Source organism: Balaenoptera musculus, chromosome 13, assembly GCF_009873245.2.
Source record: "Balaenoptera musculus isolate JJ_BM4_2016_0621 chromosome 13, mBalMus1.pri.v3, whole genome shotgun sequence".
NCBI lineage: Eukaryota > Metazoa > Chordata > Mammalia > Artiodactyla > Balaenopteridae > Balaenoptera > Balaenoptera musculus.
The window spans coordinates 298462-317729 of NC_045797.1; the positions used below are offsets into that span (position 1 = coordinate 298462).

Here is a 19268-nt window from a genome sequence, read left to right on the forward strand (position 1 = left end):
GGGCCAAGTGGAATCTGCAAAACAAGCCTCTTCCCCAACTTATTTCTTAGACACGGGTCCGCCCAGACCCACCGCGTCAGACTCGGGGCTGGGCCCGGAGCTTTCCAGGGGACTCTGACGCTCACTGAAGTTTCTGAGTCGCTGGCCTGGATGACTCGGTAGGGAAGGTAGGGATGTGGATACCCAGGAGGGAAGCTGAGCGAAGGCACCTGTCGAAGCCACGGCCGAGGGGAGGGCAGGTGGGTGGGGAGGCCCAGGCAGCCTGCGGGGACAGGGAGGCCTGAGGAACCTGTGTCCCTGAGCAGGATGAGGATGAGTGGACGGCGGGTGAAGACAGAGAGATTCTGAGTCAAAAAGCGTCCAGTGGAGGGAGCTCAAGTTGGCTGAAAAAAATCCCATCCTGCACGTACTTGGTTTTCAGGGTTACTATTGCCCATGTGAGCGACACGTGATGGGAAGGAAAGAAAGCAGCTGGAGCCTGGGCAGAAACGGTCAGACACAGCACAGCTGGCTGCCGTTCCGCCGGCTGGGCGAACCGAGGCCCCAGGAGAGGCTTGGACTCAGCGGGCAGCCAGGCCTGGCTCCTTCCAACATCGCCGGCACTTCAGCCGCAGGTTGAGACGCTGTCATCCCTGCTTGTCTACTGAAGATGGAAGTCATCTCTGCTTTCTTCTGGGCCCACCTGCAGCTGGACCTCCAGGCTGTGGGCAGGGCTACCACACAGAAGCTCCCGGGGAAGCTGCAGGGGCCGGTTTCACAAGGCCTTGCTAAGTCCCACCATGTGCTTCCAAGAAGACAGGCTGAAGGTGTCCCAGCTAAGATCTCAGAAATGGCTGACGGCTTAGCCCTTATACTTTGACCACTTCTGTGAAACACTGGCCCAAAACTCAACAACACTACACAAACGCACTAACTGCCTACTATGTGCAACCACTATGCCAGGACCCAGAAGGGAAAAGAATTGTTACTAGTCTGGCCTCAAAGTGGCTGCTTATGTAGTTATGAAGACAGAGACGATGACAGGAAAACTGAGACATTACGTGTCACTTTGTGTGTAGTACATTACAAGATGTCAACTTCACAAATTGTTCAAAAAACACTAAAGGAGGGAGTCATCAGGGAGAGCTGGTCCCTATGCACCTACCTATCTCCGTGGAGGAAAATCCCAGTGACCACACCCCAGCGCCCAGATCATGCTTTGGGGTGCAGACCCGGATCCCGGCGGGGCCACCCAAAGGGCACTGAAGTCCTGCTCCCTGGGAGCCCCACCGCTCCTCCCCTCCGTTGCCTCCCTTGCTGAGCCTGCCCTCTGGTGACTGGGCATCGCCTGTTGGGTGAAGTGCATTAAGTCTTCACGAAGGCACAGTCGGCACCCGGACACAGAAATGCGGGCAGGACTCATATTCAGGTCCGGCGGGATGTCCCTGCCCCCAAATGCCCACTGACGTAGAAGCTCGTGAGAAACAGGTCGTGCAAACGGAAAAACAAAACGGAGCTTCAGGCAAGATCACATCTCCCCCACGTTCTGCGGCAGGAACCCCTGAGCGGCGTCTCTCCTGTTTCCTTCCTGGGGTTTTGTCGGGTCACCTCTGATGTGGCAGAATCAGGGTGTCCTGAGAGTTAGGATCTGGGTGAGGAAGCAGGGGTCACACCTGCTCGGAAGAAACGGAGGAGCTGCCAGCCCACGCCACCCCACGCCACCCCACTGGCCCACCTGGAGCACTGGCCGCAGGACGGTGTTTGGACTTGGTTGTAACCCGTCTCCACAGAGGATGAGGGCCTCAAAGGCTTCCACCCAGTCCTCACGTCTCTGATGAAAGCTGACTGTTTACTCTGGGCCCTGGGCTGGGGAGACTCAGCACGGGAGAGCCATGGCTGACCTACTGCTTTCCCGTTCTGTCAAAAGTACCTCTTGCATCCCAATTTTATCCTTATTTGTCCCCCCCCCCAGTTTTACTGAGGTATAACTGACATATAACCTTGTATTAGTTTAAAGTGTATAACATAATGATGTGTCACCCTTATTTCAAAATTCTAAACCATTGCAGGTTTACAAGACGGGATAACAAGGACCATTTTTACCCTCTCACCTGAAATGCTAAAACCAAATTTATGAAACAGTTTTCAGACATGGGCCATCAGGTAGCTCGGCAGTGAAGAACCTCATCAACCGCAGGACATGGAGTAGAGAATGCAGCTTCGCAAGTGGGGATGGGGTAATCAGCCCCATGTTAGAGGCGCCCTAGTCCTGCCTATCAAAGGGCAAGACCGAGGCACAAAAGCATCATACTGTTTCTGTATAACTTACATCCCAGAACAAGGCTTGCAAATATTTGTAGGAATACAAAAACATCCAGCACTGGAAAAGCCAGAATTCACAACACTGGCATCCAATTAAAGATACCAGGCAGGCAAAGAAGCAGGAAGATGCAGCCTACACATCAACCATATAGACATTCATAGAAGCGAAAAGTCGGCCAGTGGAGCAGAGCCAGAAGCAGCCCAGGACACAGAGTCCGTAGAGAAGCACGACGCAACATCCCCGCGTCCGAGAGGCAGGGCAGCGTGCATGTCAGGAGACACACCGGGGCACGAGGAAGACGCCCTCCACCTCCCAGAGACGAGCCCCGGACACCCAGCCCAGCCGTCCGCGTTGCAGAGGCCCCGTCCACCTGTCCGCCTGCCGTGCGCTTCCCACCTGCTGCCCCCGCCGAGGCCGCTCCCGCCTCCTTCCACACAGGTGGGGATGGAGCAGCCGGCGCCAAACCAACCCTCCACGGGGAAGAACGCGGAGGTTTCGACAGGTTCCGGGGCCAGGCCCGCCCACCCGCCGGCCGCGAGAGAGGCCACGGGACGGGAGAGGTGTGGGAACAGCTGCAGCCACGTGAATCCACCTCGAGCTTCACAGAGAAATGACCACACGTGGCTGCAAGTTTCTGGTTCTGAACCGTGTCCAGGTGAACTGGTATCGCTGCCTTGTCAGGCACGGGCCTGGGGGTCTGCGTGGCTGCCCAACGAGGGTCCCGTCTCCGTGTCTCCTTCTGGAGAGCCCGCCTGGCTGCACACCGTCCCTAACTTCTAACAGCCTGACGGTCACACAACCATCCCCGTGTCGGCGCCAGGACCACTTCAGAGAAGTTGGCAGAGCTGGTTGTTTGTAGGCAGTACAGAATGATGGGAGGAAAGGAAAGGAAGAGAACGTAGCTAGAAGAGGGCCTTCACCCCGGGGAGCCCCTCTGCTCGGAGCCGTGGCCCCCGCTCGCGGGGCTGCTGAGAGCGTGGGGAACGGCCAGCCGGCCCCTCGGCTGCTCTGAGGGCCTCCCACCTCCTCAGAGGCCTTGGTCCCCTGAGAAGTGCCACACGCAGATGCCAGTGGCCGCAAACCATCACCCTCTGGGTGTGTGGCGCTGGACCACCACTCGGGACTGTGCCTGGTACCTCACGGGGTCCTCCTGGTGTGCTTTTGGACGTGGCACCGTCCATACTTGCAGAGGGAGAAACTCGGTGCTGACGCATCACACAGCTCAACGAAGCTCAGGCAGCCTGCAGGTCCAGTCAGACCAGGAGCAGCATCTTTCCAATCCCCGGGCCCGCATCCCCCAGTGGGAGCAGGAAGTTAGAACCCCACTCCCCTCTCCCACCGCCCATGCTGGGCACGACACGTGGGGTTTCTCGTCCAGGAGCCGCGCCCCCTCAACCAGAGACACCCCTGCAGGTCTGTCCACCCGCATCCCAACTAGAATGTAGGGTCTGTGGAGGCGCTGAGGCCGAGACGGGGCTCGGGCCTCCCGCGTCCATCTGCTTCTCCCCTGAGCTTGGGCGTGGACCTTCCACTAGAAGCCACAGACCCTCCCCAGCCTCCTCCCTGGAAACGCTCTGCCTGCCCCAGGGCCTGAGCTGAAAAACCAAGACAACGGTGAAGAAATAACCAGCAGTTACTGGTGGGGGGGCAAACCCAATGCATGAGGGGCAGCTCCAGGCTGTGGGCCTTTGAAACAATAGAGACAACTTCAGAGCTGCGTGTTCCCAGGGAAGTTGGCAGCTTCGATACCATATTTAGAGACGGAGGCTCAGAATAATATGCTCTCTTCGTAAATAAAGTGACAAGGAGACGGCGGTGCTATGGGTGCAAGAAGGGCCAAGTTCAACATGGCAATTAGCTGAGGCTTAGACGACATCCGCCCTAATTTCCGCACTGAAGACAAGGCCTCTCAAACGGGAAGCAGCTGCCGTTAGTAACCGCACCATTTTGGGCATTCCATCCATTCGGCTAAATCAGGTTTCAGTTTTTGCCTCCATCATCTCCCAGCGTCTGTAAATAGCATCACTTCAGCAGTTTGCCCTCGCAAGTCACACGATTAGCCGAGGTCGTGGGACCCACCAACAGACAGAGGCCTGGATCTGGTTCCCCGAGGTCAGAACCCTCTGGACGCGCACTGGCCCTGGGATGAGGCTGCCTCACTTTCTGGGGCTCGCCCATCCTCCCCCATCTCTGAGTCCAGAAACCGGTGCCTGTAGGTGCCGCAGGGCCCTAGGAGGCGGGAAGAATCCTGATCCCTGATGTGTGGGGCAGTAGAAGGGGAGGGAGCAGGAGCCAGAGAACAAACCCTCCAGGTGAGTGCGCGGCTCCAGGCTTAGGACACAGGCTCTCAGCAGACGCCACTAGGATGCATCCCTCCAGCTAGTGGAGGGGTGGATGTGGGCTGGCTCTGACGGCAGGAGGGAGACAGGATTCCCGCAGCACCACTCGGAGAAACCCCGCCTCCACCCTCCAGCCCCTCCCACCGGTGGCCCTGGGCTCTGTCCCATCACTGCCTGCAGCCCCTCCACTGGGCTCCTCCCTGCACGCTGCCCTCACCCACCACTGCACCCGCTCCGTGCCACGGAGCCATGCCGCGCACCAGGCCTCTGGCAGGTCCACACTGCGGCAGACCACGACCCTTCCTCCCTTGGTTCCTGCCCCTCGCACGCCTCAACGCCGCCCCCCGCCCCGCCCCTCCCCGGGCGAGTCCCCCGAATCACCTCCTACGCAGTCTTGAACCCTGTCGTTCTCCACAAATAACCTTCTGCCAAGAGGCTGAGATAAGGACAGCTGGGCACAGACCTTCAACACCCCGACCTCCGCACCTCCAGAATCCCCCTTGTCTCCTCTTCCCTCCAAGGGCGGGCCCTCCTCCAAGACCCTCCCCTCCCAGCCCAGCTCCTCCCTGAGAGCAGGTTAGGGTCGGCCCCTCCCTCCCTGGGCCTGGGCAACCGTGACAGAGCTCTCGCTGCACCCGCGGCGCGGTGCTGACCTCCACCCACACCTGTGGAGATGGCAAGCCCCACCCGGGTCCTCAGTGCCCAGGGACGCACAGGCCGCCCGCCGTGGCCTGGCCCATCAGAGTGGCCTCCACTGCGTTTCGGCCCTAGGACTCCAGGGTCAGCCGGGGTCACCACGAGGCTCGTCATCCCTCCTCAGAGCTTCCCCACCCCACCCCACCCCCCCGCACCTCTGCTTCCAGACGCTCCCATCCCCAGACGTGGCTCCCTGGGGTCAGCTCTTCTCAGTACGGGGCAGGGGTCCCCGGGAAAGCCGCCAGGAAGCACTGGCCCTCGTGCTGAGGCCGGGGAAGCCTCGTCTCTCCAGGTGCCTGTTATAGTAACTGGTCACAAGGACACGGGCGGCCGAGTCAGCTGGCCTCCAGGAGCCCAGAGCACAAAACGAGGAAACACACCGACATGTCCAAGTTCAATACGGGTGACACCGGACATACAAAGAGGGGGAGAATTCCCACCCAGAAGGCCCCAGCCGGCAGGAGAGCTGATGGCTTCCCGGGCTCGGCCCTCTGGGCCGCCCTCCACCAGCCATCACCCACCGGTCCTTGCGGGCAGGGGGCGGGCTCGCCCACCCAGTGAGGCTCGAATGTGCACCCGCTCCTGGCACACCGGGAGGGAGGCGTGCTCAGGCTGTGGGCACGGACCGGCACACACATCATGGTCCCCACACCTGGGGGCCCTGAGTGAGCATGGCAGGGACTGGAGGAAGCCCTTACCCCGAGGGGTCAACCCAGGGGTCTCCTCCAGAAGGCATGGGGGCTCCGGCCACAGTGAGGCTGGGAAGTGAGACAAAGTGTCCTCAGAAGGAGGGAGCCCTGGCCAAGCTCACCACGCGAGGAGGGGCCTCAGGGGAGTGAGCCGTGGAGGGCAGAGCCCAGGGGAGGCACGGGGCGGGCGCCAGGAGAGTCTGATGAAGGAGGTCTGGCGACCGCATCCTCCCTCTGCTTCCAGGCAGCCCGCCTGGGTTCGCCCCTCTGAAGGCCATGCGTTTTCCTCTTCAGAGTTAGCTAGTCTGACAGCTCTCCTGCCTCAGTCTGTATCTCCAAGTCCCCAGAGCCCCGGCTCTGCACAATCCCTGCGTTCTGCAAATCCAAAAACTGGCCCCTAGCCACTTGTCGGGCTGCTGTCACTCTCGCAGTCATTTATTAAGCACCTGCCACGTGCAGGCACTTTGCCAAGCATGAGGGACATTAAGAACGAACACGGGGACCAGGGTCTGGGTGGGAGCCAGTGCAGAGGCTGAGGAAGGACCGGAAGGGGGCTCAGCACGGCTCATTAGGTGAGCGGGAGTGCAGGGCTCCCGGCACAGGGACCCGAGCCTGGAGGGGAGCGGGGAGGCCTGGGTGGCTGGGGTCTCGGCGCAGGGACAGGGACATGGGGGCTCGAGGCACTACACCCTCGAGGCAGCGGAGCCCGGGCTGAGGGAAGGAGGCGGCACAGGGCGGATGAGAGAAACAGAGCTTCCATTACAGTGAGGACGCACGTGTGTCAGGGAGCGGGTGTTGGGGCAGGAATTATTCTAAAGAGACACCAGGACGTGATCTGAGGACCCCCAACCTGCACCCATTCCTGCGGTCGTCCCGTCTACCCTTGGGAGGTAGATCCCACCCACGTGCCAAAGGCTCCGGCCCAGTGTCCCCATCCTGCGCCTGCGCCTCCGATCTGGCCGACGCCCACTCAGAGGTTTCCCAGGCAGCTGGGTGCTTCCATTCCTCATCTGCCCTCTTTCGCACGGCGTCTTGGGTGTTTGGGGGACAGGTCATCCTCCCGTTTGGCTGACGAGCAGTGAAGCTCCACGCACGGGGCCCTGGGGGCTGGCGCCTGACCCCAGGCCCTCAAGGCCCAGAGCACGGAAGGGAGGCCCTGCCACGTGTGGGGTTTGTCCTCCGAGGACAGGAGTGACCTGGCCCACTCCGCTCTGTCCTGAGCGACCCCCGACGAGCCGGCAGGTGTCCGCGGGCTATGCCTTGGTCCCACTGTAGAGATGGCTGCTGGACGGTGCCTGTCCTTGGAACCAAGGGGGATGAAGAACAGGAGGTGGGTTCCAGGACGCAGGAGGAGGAGCTGGGAAGGCAGCGAGGAAGGGTCTGGGCCAGGGGATGTGCCGACGGACGAGTGCCCCTCTCCCAGAGCCAGCGGCCCGGGCCCTGCTGTGGATGCAGCCAGCAGCTGAAGAGTGTGGGTGAGAGGAGGGTTTCTACAGTGCGTCAGACATATGGACGCTTCTGGAGACTGGATACCCGCTCAGAAAACAGCACGAGGCCAGGCCAGCTCAGACTGGTTTAACCGCTTGTCCCCCAGCCCACTCAGCGAGCCCCAGGAAAGAGCCTGCCTGGGATGGGAGCGGGTGCCGCGTCCCCAGAGCAAAGGTCACTCCGGAAAGGTCCTTCTCGGGCAGGTGTCACGGCTGGACTGCACTGGGGCCCTAGCAGCCTCCCCCCACGCCCTTCAAACCACAGCTGCAGGGCTGGAGAGAGCTCCCTGTAATTCAGCCCTGTGAGGGCGTGATTTAAGACAGGGCAACACCCAGGGGGATGACCACCACCCCAAACTGCCATTCGCCGACACACGCCCCACTCCCTCCCGGCCCAGGCCCAAACCTGCAGACCCCAGATCCACCCTGTGGCCTCAGATGCCTGCTTGTCGCCCAGAGGAAGATGGTCTGAACTCTATCACCCATGCGGGAAGCCCTCGAGGCCGCGTGAGGGTGAGCGTCAGCTCAACGCTTCGAAAGGGGGTGGGTACATAAACAGCGAATCAGCCTCGGGAAACACCTGGCCAGGGCCTCCTTCTTCGGTGCTTGCTGAGGTCCTGGGTCTGTGGCTACTGCCAGGGCCCCTAGGGCAATGGTGCGGGGCCGGCCGCTGTGCCTGGGGAGGTGCAGGACTGGAGCGAGGGCCCTGCTCTGCCTCGGCCCCTGGAGGAGAGCCCAGCCCCCGGCTCAGGGGACCTGGGGGGGCAGGAGGCTGTGCTCAGAGCAGAGCGCCTGGGAGGGCAGTGGGCACACAGGAGCCCCTACGCCCTTGCACTGAAGGACCGTCTCCAAGGTCCAGTAGTCGAGCCCCAAGGGCACTGACCCCCAGTTGGCTGAGTGTCTGAGCCACGAGAGCCTCAGGAGGCCCTGTGGACTGGTTTCCAGCCCCGAGCCCACACTCTCGGCCTCTGGGATGAGCCCGAGTCCCTTCCAGAGCAGGGGTGCCAGTGTGCCGGGCTCGGCCTCCCGCAGGGGCACCATTACCTGCCTCAGGTTCCCTACAAAATTTTTTCTTAGCTTCTTAAACTGCATTTTAAAGAGAAGTGCAAAAATGTTAGCTACACCACTTCACAGCTGCACAACCGCACCAGCACCTCCCAGATCAAGCCTCGAAGCCTCTCCACAGCCCGGGGGCCTCCCTCTCGCTTCTTGCGCTTGGTCTCCCCCAGGGTACCCCCTTCCATCAGCCGGGGGTGAGGGGGGAGTTCTGCTGCTCCTGAACTTCCTAAAAGGGAAAGTCTTCAGTGCACTCTCTTTTCCATCTGGTTTCTTTAAAAAATGTGTCCGTGAGCTGCATCCATGCTTTTAAACGTCCGTCCTTTCACCTTCTCTGCCCCCCATTGGGCAGATGTCCCAGCTCCACAACTCGTCTGAGTTAACTTCATTTTGGGGCGTTGTCACAGGCCCCTGGGATCTTTCTGTGAGTGGCTCCATGAGAGTCTGCCTCGGAAGAGTTTCCACTGGCCAAAGATGTCGGGGAGACAGACTCTCCACGTCTGGACAGCACTGTGGTGGTTTCATGCGTCGAGTTCTTGGGTCTGAAGCCGCAGATGGAGAAGACCACCTCCCAGAGTTGAAGCAAATGCACAAGTGAGGCCGGAGGTGCTGTGGACTGTGGTCCTCGCCGGGGTGGGAGGGGGCAGAGAGCAGAGTGTGTGTGTGCACGTGTGTGCACATGTGTGCCCCTCGCAAGTGTACCAGAGAGGGGAGTGTGTGTGCGGACTTACTGTTGGGGAGGGTCTGAGAGTCACCCAGGGAGTTGCTTCAGAGTACATGTAAGAACCGCGGGTTCAGGACATGTAGGGGAAGGGGAGGAAAGGGCCGGAGATGAGGCTGGAAAAGCAGAGGCTAATAAGCGCAGAGAGCCTGGGCCACCCACCCCAGCCAGCGGCCTTCATCTGGCAGGTACCGGAATCCACTGGCCCACAGGGCTCAGCAGGGGCGAAGCTGGCCATGTCCCCTGCATCGTGTGTGGCCCGCCCTGGGCTGGGGGAGTACAGGCTCTGAGCGAGGACGCTGGGGGCCGGGAGTGGAGCCCAGTTGAGAGCCGCCGGCCTGCGATCGCACCCGGCTCTGGGCCTCTGCGGAATGGGGGGTGGTCCTGCACACGTGGGGTGCGAGAGGCCGGACAAGGACTCCTCAGGAGGGTCCAGGGCCCACGCCCCGTGAGCACTGGCTGAAACGACTCCCGGGGGTGACACAGTGCACACAGGCGCGGCATGGGGTCAGCCTGGGGACGTGCGCATGCGGACATGTGCTGACAAACAGCAAACACACACACAGCCCATGGTGACCAGGGGCTGAAAGGTCAAAGGTTCTGAACGCTCCTCGCTTGGCCACCGCCCATAACTTATTCACTGGAAACCCAGAGCATCTCGGTCACAGAAAAGAGGCAGGAAGCCAACAAGCCTCAAACAAGCCCGAGCACGCTCCACTCCAGGGCTGGAGCTGAGGAGCCGCCCCAAACCCCAAGTCCGGGGAGCCTCAACGTTCCCTTCAGCTGTTGGCCGTGTCCCCGGGGAAGCTGCTTCCTGTGGTGAGCTCTTCTCCCCGGGGTTCTGGGGGCAAGCCCAGCAGAACATGGAGGGTCTCGGAGAAATGGGGTCAGGCCCAGGTTTCCCGTGAGAAGTAGGGAAGATCCGCACGGGAGCCCTGCCTCATTGCCCACGTGGCAAGATGATGCGCTGGGACGGACCACCCCCAAGAGGCGGAGGCAGTTCTCACAGCCTCAGGGTTGAATAAAACCCACATGTCATCCCCATCTGAACTCAGATTACTGTGGGGTAACCTTCTTCCCCTGAGGAGAGGTCACCTCTGGTCTGGTGAAGCAAACAACAAAGGGCAAGAGAGGGCGTGGGTCTGGGAGCCTGGCCTCACCACCATGTGCAGGAGGTGTGAGTCTGGGAGCCTGGCCTCACCTCCACGTGCAGGAGGTGTGAGTCTGGGAGCCTGGCCTCACCTCCACGTGCAGGAGGCGTGAGTCTGGGAGCCTGGCCTCACCACCACGTGCAGGAGGTGTGAGTCTGGGAGCCTGGCCTCACCTCCACGTGCAGGAGGTGTGAGTCTGGGAGCCTGGCCTCACCTCCACGTGCAGGAGGTGTGAGTCTGGGAGCCTGGCCTCACCTCCACGTGCAGGAGGGATGAGCCTGGGAGCCTGGCCTCACCTCCACGTGCAGGAGGTGTGAGTCTGGGAGCCTGGCCTCACCTCCACGTGCAGGAGGTGTGAGTCTGGGAGCCTGGCCTCACCTCCACGTGCAGGAGGGGTGAGCGTGGGAGCGCAGCCTTACCTCCACGTACAGCAGGGGGAAGATCCCGATCTTGTCTCCCAGCATTCCCTCCGCCCAGTTGTCATCCACTCTTCTGATTACAGTCAGGACTTCATCCTGGAATTGCCCCGTGCAGGCAAGCACAGGGACACGCACAAAAATGGATACAAAAACAGAACCAAGAGATCGGTTAGTGTCATTGAAGCTAAGGAAAGACTCTAAGCGATGACTCATTCTGAGATCGGTCGTGAAAACCGTCCCTCCCCACATCTTCACCCAGGATCTCTCTTCCTCTCCCATATTGATTTTAGCGGCAAAGAGCCTCCAGGGGAAGTGTGTGGCAATTCACAATCTAGTGAGCACTTTAAAATTCATGTTCCTAATATTTGCTTATAAATAAAATGGTTTTCAACAAATATAAATTCAACTAAGTATAAAACTTTCTATGTTCCTGCCTCCACCAAAGCACAAAAGATGACCCAATCCAACTCCATTTATTTAGAGTCGTGGAAGCTCTGAATAACCCTGTTAAATCCGTGTCGTGCCAGGCAAGTAGCAAGGACAGAGGCAGAAGGTGGGCAGACGCAGGAGGAAGGAGGGGCGTGAAGCAGGGACACAGGCGGGCGGTGAGGGAGGACTCGTCTGGTGCCCCCGGAGGTGCCACGAGCCGCGGGGACAGAAGACAAGGGCGGGGGAGAGGACGAGGAGCGAGGGGACGACCGGGCAGCAGCAAGCGTCGGGGGGCCATGCTGGTGCCGCACGGGGTGCAGTGGAACCGTCCACGGGCTGTCTGCCCAACCGCCCTCCACATCAAAACTGCCTGCCTTTATCCCCCAGGACCTGCATGGACCCCAGAGGCCTGCCTGGCGCTGCAGTGCGCTCAGGAGCTGACAGCCAGAGCAGCCTTGTGGGTCCGGCTGGGTCTGAAAGCACAGCCTGCCTTACCAAGGGGCCTTCGACCCCTTCGTGTGAAGCAGTGATGTGGGGTGTGGGCCCCTGGGGTCAGAGGGATGTTCCAGGCCAATGGACTTCCTGACATCACCGGAGAAGCTGCTTCCCCACGAAAGGAGGGGCCGCACAGTTTGGGGAGTTTATCTGGGGCGAGGGGGGACGAGGTGATGGGCGCTGGACGTGCCTGCCAGAGGACATGGGGCGGGAAAGGCAAGGCCGGGAGTCTGTACTGGCAGGTCCCCATGCTCCCTTCCAAACCTCCCCCTCCTAGGGGTTTAGGGGACAGCACAGGGGCAACCGCACCGCTCCTTCTCCAGGTCCTCACCCCAATTTCCCAGCTTAAACAAGTACCAAATAACAAGGGCTGTGTGACTTCAAAATATTTCTTTTCCCAATTGATACAGTCTAGAAAACGCAACAGACACTGAGGGAATCTAGGCTTTCCCACGTTTCGGGGTGGCTGGTTCTCCACGGCAGGGTGACACCGACAAGAGTTTCCTTGTAGTCAGTGCTTGGCCATCAAGGCGGTGGGCTTTCCTGATAAGCATTAGGGCCAAAGTGGCCGAGTGGCTTGAGAAGGGATGAGCAGAGAGGGCACCTTGCTTATCTCACATAAAGTTCATGACCAGTAGAGCCCTGTACCCGTAATAAACTCCACTCAGACTCAGCCAAAGGGCGGCCCCCAAGACCTCGCCAACGGTGCAAAGGAAAAGGTAACTGAAGGCTTCCTACAAGCCAGAGCTTTTGCAAGAGCAAAATAAAACAAAAAAAGACATTTAATTTTGTAAAATTAAAAATTAAAAAGAAAAAATACCAGATTAATTTTGGTAAAAAATAAAATACCATAATATCTACACGGTTATTTGAGACTGGTCTAGAAATTAGAGCCATAGAAATAAAAGGAAAAAAATAGGAAGTATAAATATTGGGAAGAAAAATCAAATGATTTTCTACCTAGAAAAACAGAGCAGTAGTTTAAAATTAGAATAAGTAAGAATTTGAGAAAGGCTGATAATTTTAAAATAAATACATGAAAATCATTGGGTTTCCCATCTACCAGCAATAACCAGTTAGAAAATGTGATTAAAATTGGCTAATCATTAAAAAAACAAAGTTAATTCTCTAATTCACTGTATATGCCAAAATTAATTCCCTAAGTATTAAAGATTTAAATGTTAGAAAAAAACCTTGAATAACCAAGAAGAAAATGTGAATAGATGTTTAATCTTGAGGTGGGGAATGGTCTTAAGAAGTAAATAACAGGGGCTTCCCTGGTGGCGCAGTGGTTGAGAATCTGCCTGCCAATGCAGGGGACACGGGTTCAAGCCCTGGTCTGGGAAGATTCCACATGCCACGGAGCAACTAGGTCCGTGAGCCACTACTACTGAGCCTGCGCGTCTGGAGCCTGTGCTCCGCAACAAGAGAGGCCGCAATAGTGAGAGGCCCGCGCACTGCGATGAAGAGTGGCCCCCGCTCGCCGCAGCTAAAGAAAGCCCTCGCACAGAAACGAAAGACCCAACACAGCCAAAAATAAATAAATAAGTAAATAAAAACAAGCTCCTGCTTTAGAAAAAAAAAAAAGAAGTAAATAACAAAGATTTGGTTACAGAAAAATGAAATTCTCTATGCTAAGAACAGCAAGAACAAAACAAAAAGGGAAATACTCTAGAAAAATACTTGCAGGACAAACTGGAGACAAAGACCTAATATCCTTGCTACATAAGGACGTAAGAGACACAGCAGGAAAGAGAGACACATACTTTAAAAGAAAAACAGGCATTTTATGTCCAAATATCAAAAAGGAAAAAAAAAAATTACTAGACATCCTAAAAGGCAAAGAACAGTTTGAAGAGACAGAGCAAGCATCAGAACCAGACTCAGATATGGCAGGAATGGTGGAATTATCAAACAGGGAATTTAAAACAACTATGCTAAGGGCTCTAATACATTAAGTAGACAGCATGAAAGAACAGGTAGGCAATGCAAAGTGAGAGATGGTAAGTCCAAGAAAGAACCAAAAAGAAATGTTGGAGATCAAAACACTGTAACAGAAATAAAGAATGCCTTTTATAAGCTTATTAGTAGATTTAACAGCTGAAGAAAGAATCTCTGAGTTTAAGGATGTCTCAACAGAAACTTCCAAAACCGCAAAGCAAAGAGAACAAAGACTGAAAAAGAAAATAAACAAAAACCCAAAACAGAACAGAATATCCCAAAACGGCAGGATAACTACAAGAGGTGTAATATACACGTAACAGGAATATAGGAAGGAGAAGAAAAAAAGGAACAAAAGAAATATTTGACACAATAATGACTGAGAATTCTCTACCCTGAAAAATAACACTTCAATAGTGAGAAAGAAATAAAGACTTTCTGAGACAAACAAAAATTGAGGGAATTTGTTGCCAGTAGACCTGCCTTGCAAGAAATGTTAAAAGAAGTTCTTTAGAGAGAAGAAAAGTTACATAGGTCAAAACCTTGATTCTACATAAAGAAAGAACATTGGAGAAGGAATAAGTAAAGGAAAAATTTAAAACACAGTTTGTTCAAAATAATAATAGCAACAATGTATCTAATTACATATGCTTATATACATACCATATATATGTATATCATATATATAGTGTGTGTGTATATATAATATATACACTTATGTATGTTTATATATAAGTTAAATGAATAACAGCAATGACAAAAAGGACAAGAGGAAGGAATTAGGATTATTTTGTGATTATAAGGTACCTGCACTACCTGTGAAACAGTACAGTGTTATCTGAATGTGGACCTGGATTAGTTGTAAATGCATATTGCAACCTCTAGGCCAACCACAAAAAAAGTTTTTTAAAGGTACAACTGATATGCTAAGACAGGAGAGAAAATGAAATCATTTAAATTGCCTAGTTAAAACTGCAAAAGGCAAAAAAAGGATGGAAAACAAAAACAGGAACAAAAGTCAAAGACAACAAATGTGGTAAATATTAATTCAACAATATCAATAATCACTTTGAATAGCAATAGTCTAAATGTACAAATTGAAAGACAGAGATTGTCAGGGTAGATCAAAAAAACAATACCCGGGCTTCCCTGGTGGCGCAGTGGTTGAGAATCTGCCTGCTAATGCAGGGGACACGGGTTCGAGCCCTGGTCTGGGAAGATCCCACATGCCGCGGAGCGGCTGGGCCCGTGAGCCACAACTGCTGAGCCTGCGCGTCTGGAGCCTGTGCCCCGCAACGGGAGGGGCCGCGATAGTGAAAGGCCCGCGCACCGCGATGAAGAGCGGTCCCCGCACCGCGACGAAGAGTGGCCCCCACTTGCCGCAACTAGAGAAAGCCCTTGCACGAACCGAAGACCCAGCACAGCAAAAATAAATAAATAAATAAAAAAAAAAAAAAATAGAAAAAAAAAAAAAAAACCAATACCCTACTATATGTTATGTACCAGAAGCCCATTTTAAATATAAAGATATACATAAATTAAAAGTAAAGAGATAAGGAAAGATATACCATGCTAACACTAATCAAAAGAAAGCAGGAGTAGCTATACTAATTTCAGGAAAAGCAAACTTCAAAGCAAGGAAAGTTATGAGGGATAAAAAGGGGCATTACATAATGATAAAGGTGTCAATTCTCCAGGAAGATAACAATCCTTAACATGCATGCACCTAACAACAGAGTGTCAAAACACGTGAAGCAAAAACTGATAGCGCTACAAGGAGAAACAGATGAATCCACTGTTACAGATTGGAGACTTCAATGCCCCACTATCAGAAATGAACGACCCAGCAAGCAGAAAATCAGTAAGGACCAAGCTGAACTCAACACCACCATCAATCAACTGGATATAATTGACATCTATAGCCTACTTCATCCAGCAATGGCAAAATACACATTTTCTTTGAGGTCACATGAAACATTCACCAAGACAGATGACATTTTGGGCCATAAAACACACCTTAACAACGCTAAAAGAACAGAAACCATACAATGTCTGCTCTCAGACCACAGTGGAATTAAACTAGAAATCAATATCAGAAAGATAATTGGAAAATTCCAAAATACTTGGAATTAACACAATTCTAATAACATTTGGTTCAAAGAAGAAACATCAAGAGAAATCTTAAAATATTTTAAAACAAATGAAAATAAAAACACAATTCGTCAAAATTTATGGGCTGCAGTGAAAGTAGTGCTTAAAGGTAAATTTATAACACTGAATGCATATATCAGGAAAGAAGAAAGATCTAAAATCAATAAACCAAGCTTCCGCCATAGGAAACTAAAAGAGAAGAGCAAGTTAAATCCAAAGTAAGCGGAAGAAAAGAAGAAATAAAAATTAGAGCAGAAATCAATGAAGTTGAAAACATGAAATCAATAGAAAAAAATCAACAAAGAGCTGCTATTTCAAAAGATCAATAAACTCAATTAGCTTCTAACCAGGATAACCAAGAAAAAAACAGAGGCAACACAAATTACTAATATTAGTAATGAAAGAGGGGACATTACCACAGATCTCATGGGCATTAAAAGGATAATAAAGAAATATTATGAACAATTCTATACCCACAAATTTAATAAACGAAGTGGACCAATTTCTTTAAAGACGCAATCTGCCAAAACTCACACAAGAAGAAATAGACAATCTGAGTAGGCCTATATCAGATGTTAAAGAAATTGAATCAATAATTAATAAACTTCCAAAACAGAAAGCACCAGACCCAGATGGGTTCTGAATTCTACCAACATTTAAGGAAGAAATTATGCCAAATTCTCTAACAATTTATTTCAGAAGACAGAAGCAGGAGGGCTACTTTCTATCTCATTCTATGAGGCCAGAATTATACAAACTAGACAAAGACACAGTAGGCAAAGAAAACTAAAATGTCTCTCATGAACATAGTTGCAAAAATCCTCAATAAAATATTAGCAAGTTGAATGCAACAAAGTATAAAAAGAACTATATAGCATGACCAACTAGGATTTATCCCAGATATGCAAGGCTGGTTTAACATTCAAAAATCAATTACTGTAATCCATCACCATCAACAGGCTAAAGAAGAAAAATCACATCCTCACATTAATAGATGCAGAAAAAGCATTTGACAAAATCAAACAATTCATGATTAAAAAAAAAAAAAACCTCTCAGTAAGCTAGAAATAGAGTGAAGCTTCCTCCACTTGAAAAGGACGTTCACAAAACCCTTCAGCTAACATCATACTTAATGGTGAGAAATGTGACGCTTTTCCTAAGATCAGGAACAAGGCAAGGATGTCCCCTCTAACCACAGCCTTTCAATATCATAGTCAAAGTCTTCTAATGCAATTAAAACAACAAAGGGAAACAAAAGGTATACAGATTGGGAAGAAAGAAACACAACTGTCTTTGTTTGCAGATTACATGATTGTCTATGTAGAAAATCTGAAAGAATCAACAAAAAACTACAACCAATGAGCAATTATAGCAAGGTTTCAGAATATAAGATTAATATATGAAAGTTAAATATTTTTCTATATACTAGCAATGAACAAGGGGAATTCGACATTAAAAAATGTAATACTGTTTACATTAGCATGTAAAAAAATGAAACACTTAGGTATACATCTAACAAAATAAGTACAAGAGCTACATGAGGAATATTACAAAACTCTGGTGAAGAAAATCAAAGACGAACCAAGTAGAGAGATGTCTCACGTACATGGGTAGAAAGACCCGGTACTGTCACGATGTTCTTCTCAACTTCTAGATTCAATGCAATCCTGATAAAAATCTCAGCAAGCTTTTCTGTGGATGTTGACAAACTGATTCTAAACTTTATATGGAGACGCAAAAGACCCAGAATAGCCAACTCAACACTGACAGAAAAGAACAAAGACTGACACTATCCGACTTCAAGACTTACTATAAAGCTACAGTACTGAAGACAGTGTGGGATTGGCGATAGGATATAAAAACAGATCAATGGAACATAATAGAGAGCCCAGAAATAGACCCACATAAATGTAGTCAACTGATCTTTGATGAAGGAGCAAAGGCACTACAATGGAGCAAAGACAGTCTCTTCAACAAATGGTGCCAGAACAACTGGACATCCACATGTAAAAAAAAAAATGAATCTAGACACACACCTAACACCCTTCACAAAAATTAAGTCAACGTGAATCATAGATCTAAATGTAAAATGCAAAACTATACAACTCTTAGAAGGTAGCACAGGAGAAAATCTAGATGACCTTGGGTTTGGTGATGACTTTTGGATACAGCATCAAAGACTGGTCCATGAAAGAAAGAACTGATAAGCTGGACTTCATTAAAATTAAAAATTTCTGCTCTGTGAAAGACGCTGTCAAGAGAATAAAAGGACAAGCCACAGACTTGTGAAATATTTGCAAAAGACATATCTGATAAAGGACTATTATTCAAAATATATAAAGAACTCATAAAACTCAACAATAAGAAAACAATTCGATTTAAAAATGGGCCAAATACCTTAACATACACCTCACTAAAGAAGACACACAGATGGCAAATAAGCACATGAAAAGATGCTTCACATGATATGTCATCAGGGAGATGCAAATTAACACAACAATGAGGTAACACTACATTCTATTAGAAAGGTCAAAATCCAGAACAATGACAGCACCAAATGCTGGTGAGGGTGTGAAGCAACAGGAACCCTCGTCACTGCCGGTGGGGATGCAGAATAGCGCAGCCACTTTGGAAGACAGTTCGGTGGTTTCTTACAAACCTAAACATACTCTTACCATACAATCCAGCAATCACACTCCTTGGCATTTACCCGATGGAGTTAAAAACTTACATCCACACAAAAAACCTGCACATGGATGTTCATAGCAACTAAACTTGGAAGCAACAAGATGTCCTTTAGTAGGTTAACGGATAGATAAACTGTGGTCTATCCAGACAATGGAATATTATTCGGTGCTAAAAAGAAATGAGCTATCAAGCCATGAAAAGCCAGGGAGGAACCTTAAATGCATATGATTAAGTGAAAGAAGCCAGTCTGAAAAGGCTATATAGATTGTGCGATTCCAACTATATGACATTCTGGAAAAGGCAAAACTATGGAGACAGTAAAAGGAACAGTGGTTGCCAGGAGTTGGGGGGAAGGAGGGTGGAACAGGTGGAGCACAAAGGTTTTTAGGGCGGTGAAACTGCTCTGTATACTACACACGTGCATACGTGTCATTACACATTTGCCCAAACCCCCAGGATATGTAACCCCAAGGGTGAACAGTAATGTAAACTATGTGCTTTGGGGAATGCCAAGTGTCAGTGTGGGTTCAGCAGTTGTAACAATGTCCCACCTGGGGGGGTGTGGATAACGGGGCGGCTGCGCCTGCGCGGGGGCGCGGGCATCGGGAAATCTTGTACCTTCTGCATGAACACAACACTGCTCTACAAACGGAGTCTATTTAAAAAAAATAGCTAAAGGTACCCCAGACTGATGAACGTGAACA

General features: G+C 52.0%; 1 protein-coding gene across 1 annotated transcript in view; it reads right to left on the reverse strand.

Moving 5' to 3' along the window:
• The window catches only part of SH3RF3 (SH3 domain containing ring finger 3), a 216383-nt gene that overhangs the window by 88864 nt on the left and 108251 nt on the right, over positions 1-19268 (reverse strand). The window contains exon 3 of the mRNA XM_036873870.1: positions 10861-10956. Within this exon, the coding sequence (XP_036729765.1) occupies positions 10861-10956 (96 nt within the window). The remainder of the gene's footprint in view (positions 1-10860; positions 10957-19268) is intronic.